General features: G+C 35.5%; 1 protein-coding gene across 1 annotated transcript in view; it reads right to left on the reverse strand.

Annotated features, from left to right (window-relative positions):
• The window catches only part of LOC106868621 (uncharacterized), a 14,102-nt gene that overhangs the window by 2,223 nt on the left and 10,094 nt on the right, over nt 1-1,785 (reverse strand). The window contains exon 2 of the mRNA XM_014913967.2: nt 1-1,374. This exon is cut by the window's left edge and continues 2,223 nt beyond it. Within this exon, the coding sequence (XP_014769453.1) occupies nt 320-1,357 (1,038 nt within the window). The 5' untranslated portion in view covers nt 1,358-1,374 and the 3' untranslated portion in view covers nt 1-319. The remainder of the gene's footprint in view (nt 1,375-1,785) is intronic.

Here is a 1,785-nt window from a genome sequence, read left to right on the forward strand (position 1 = left end):
GTTCCTACAGTGAAAAAATATACTGAAAGAATTTTTCCATTTAGTAATTTCTCAAAGAGATGAAGATAGTATTATGAAATTCTTTCTTCTTCACACAAAAATTATGAAACAATATTTGGGTCCTCACTTCATCCATACTTTGAAAATATTTTAAATATTCGTTAATTTAAAAAAAAAAAAAATAGAGGAGTACGCAAGATTCCTGGAACAGCAGTTTCTTGTTTATATTTTGTGTTTGTTCTGTGTTTTTGTCTTGTTTTCTTTTCCATTTTTAAACTTTAAAAATACCAGTAATATATGTGTTTGTGTGAGTGTTGTTTTATCTACCACTTTTATTGGACTTCCATGCTGATTGTACATCTTGTGCTACATATCCATTGATGTCCAAAATAATAGGTTGGTTCGGAAAATTGATATAGGAATCGTTCCATGTGGTAATTATAGGGTCTAACAGTTTAGTACTGGCAGTGTAATGGAGTCCTTTCTCCTTTCGATTCACTGAAAACGATTTCATGTCTGGCGAGTTTTTGTACAACGTTACTTCATTGTGAAGATATGCATAATAAATGTGCCACATTGACCATATCCTGGGGTTTATATTCCCACCCCTATTCATACCTTCTTGATACCATCTTGTTGGTAAAATATGTGGCACTTTGGGAATAAATTTCCGATTGGGTGAGTTAGTGTGAAACCATTCTACAAAAGCAAGCCAATGGTTCGCTTTTGGAGAAAATGCCCACGTGCCAAGGATTGGATAGAGAAATACCGAATTGCCAGCTGGAGCACTTAATAATCCCTTCCCACCACCATGCTTCATACTTATACCCTGAAGGGCAAATCCATTTATACTGTGATAATTTTTATACTTTTTATGTGCAGCTCTCAGATACCGATAGAAAAATGGTGACATATTGATGTCATCTTCAATGATGACAGCAATTTCTTCAGAGTCCTCCATCGGTCGCCAAGTATCAATCCATTGACCATATATACCTACGTGTTTGGTGTGATTATGAACTTTATAAGTGCCGTGTTCAAAGATAAAACTCTGAGCGGTTTTGTAAGTCAATTCATCTATTATCCCATTCACTGACCGGTCAATCCAAACATCAATGTGTATGGCGTCATCTAAATAATCAACCTTGTTTAAAGAATCCAGACACTTCTTCAGAGATTCCGCTCTGTTGTAGACGATTATAATAAGACGAAGGTCAACTTCAGCTGCTGGTGCATGAAGGTGCTTATGGCGGCGGATCACATGATACTGATCGTCAACGGAGAACCACAAAAAGAAAAGAAACACAAGAGACACAAAAACTATGAGGGACCTCACAGATATTGTCAGTCTCTTCATACTGTGCGGCAGTCTCTCTGAAAATAAAATGAAAATCATGTTAAATTACACAATTTAATTAGGTTGGAATTTTATTAAGTGTTAACTAAATTAATTATTTACATTATTTACATTTGATGGATATTTGTCCTCATCTTGTTTGTTGTTAACGCTTCGGCTGATATACTCTCCAGCCTTCATCAGGTGTCTTGGGGGAATTTTCGAACCTGGGTTCTCATTCCTAAGGTATTTTTCAATGTTGTTGTTATTATTATTATTATTATTAGTATTATTATTATCATTATTATTATTATTATCATTATTATTATTATTCAGGTCACTGCTTGGAATCGAACTCGGAATCTTGGGGTCAGTAGCCCACACTCTTAACCACTACACCATGTTGTGGGCTACTAACCCCAAGATTCCAAGTTCGATTCCAGGCAGTG

The sequence above is a fragment of the Octopus bimaculoides genome, chromosome 14 (genome assembly GCF_001194135.2).
Source record: "Octopus bimaculoides isolate UCB-OBI-ISO-001 chromosome 14, ASM119413v2, whole genome shotgun sequence".
NCBI classification, from domain to species: domain Eukaryota; kingdom Metazoa; phylum Mollusca; class Cephalopoda; order Octopoda; family Octopodidae; genus Octopus; species Octopus bimaculoides.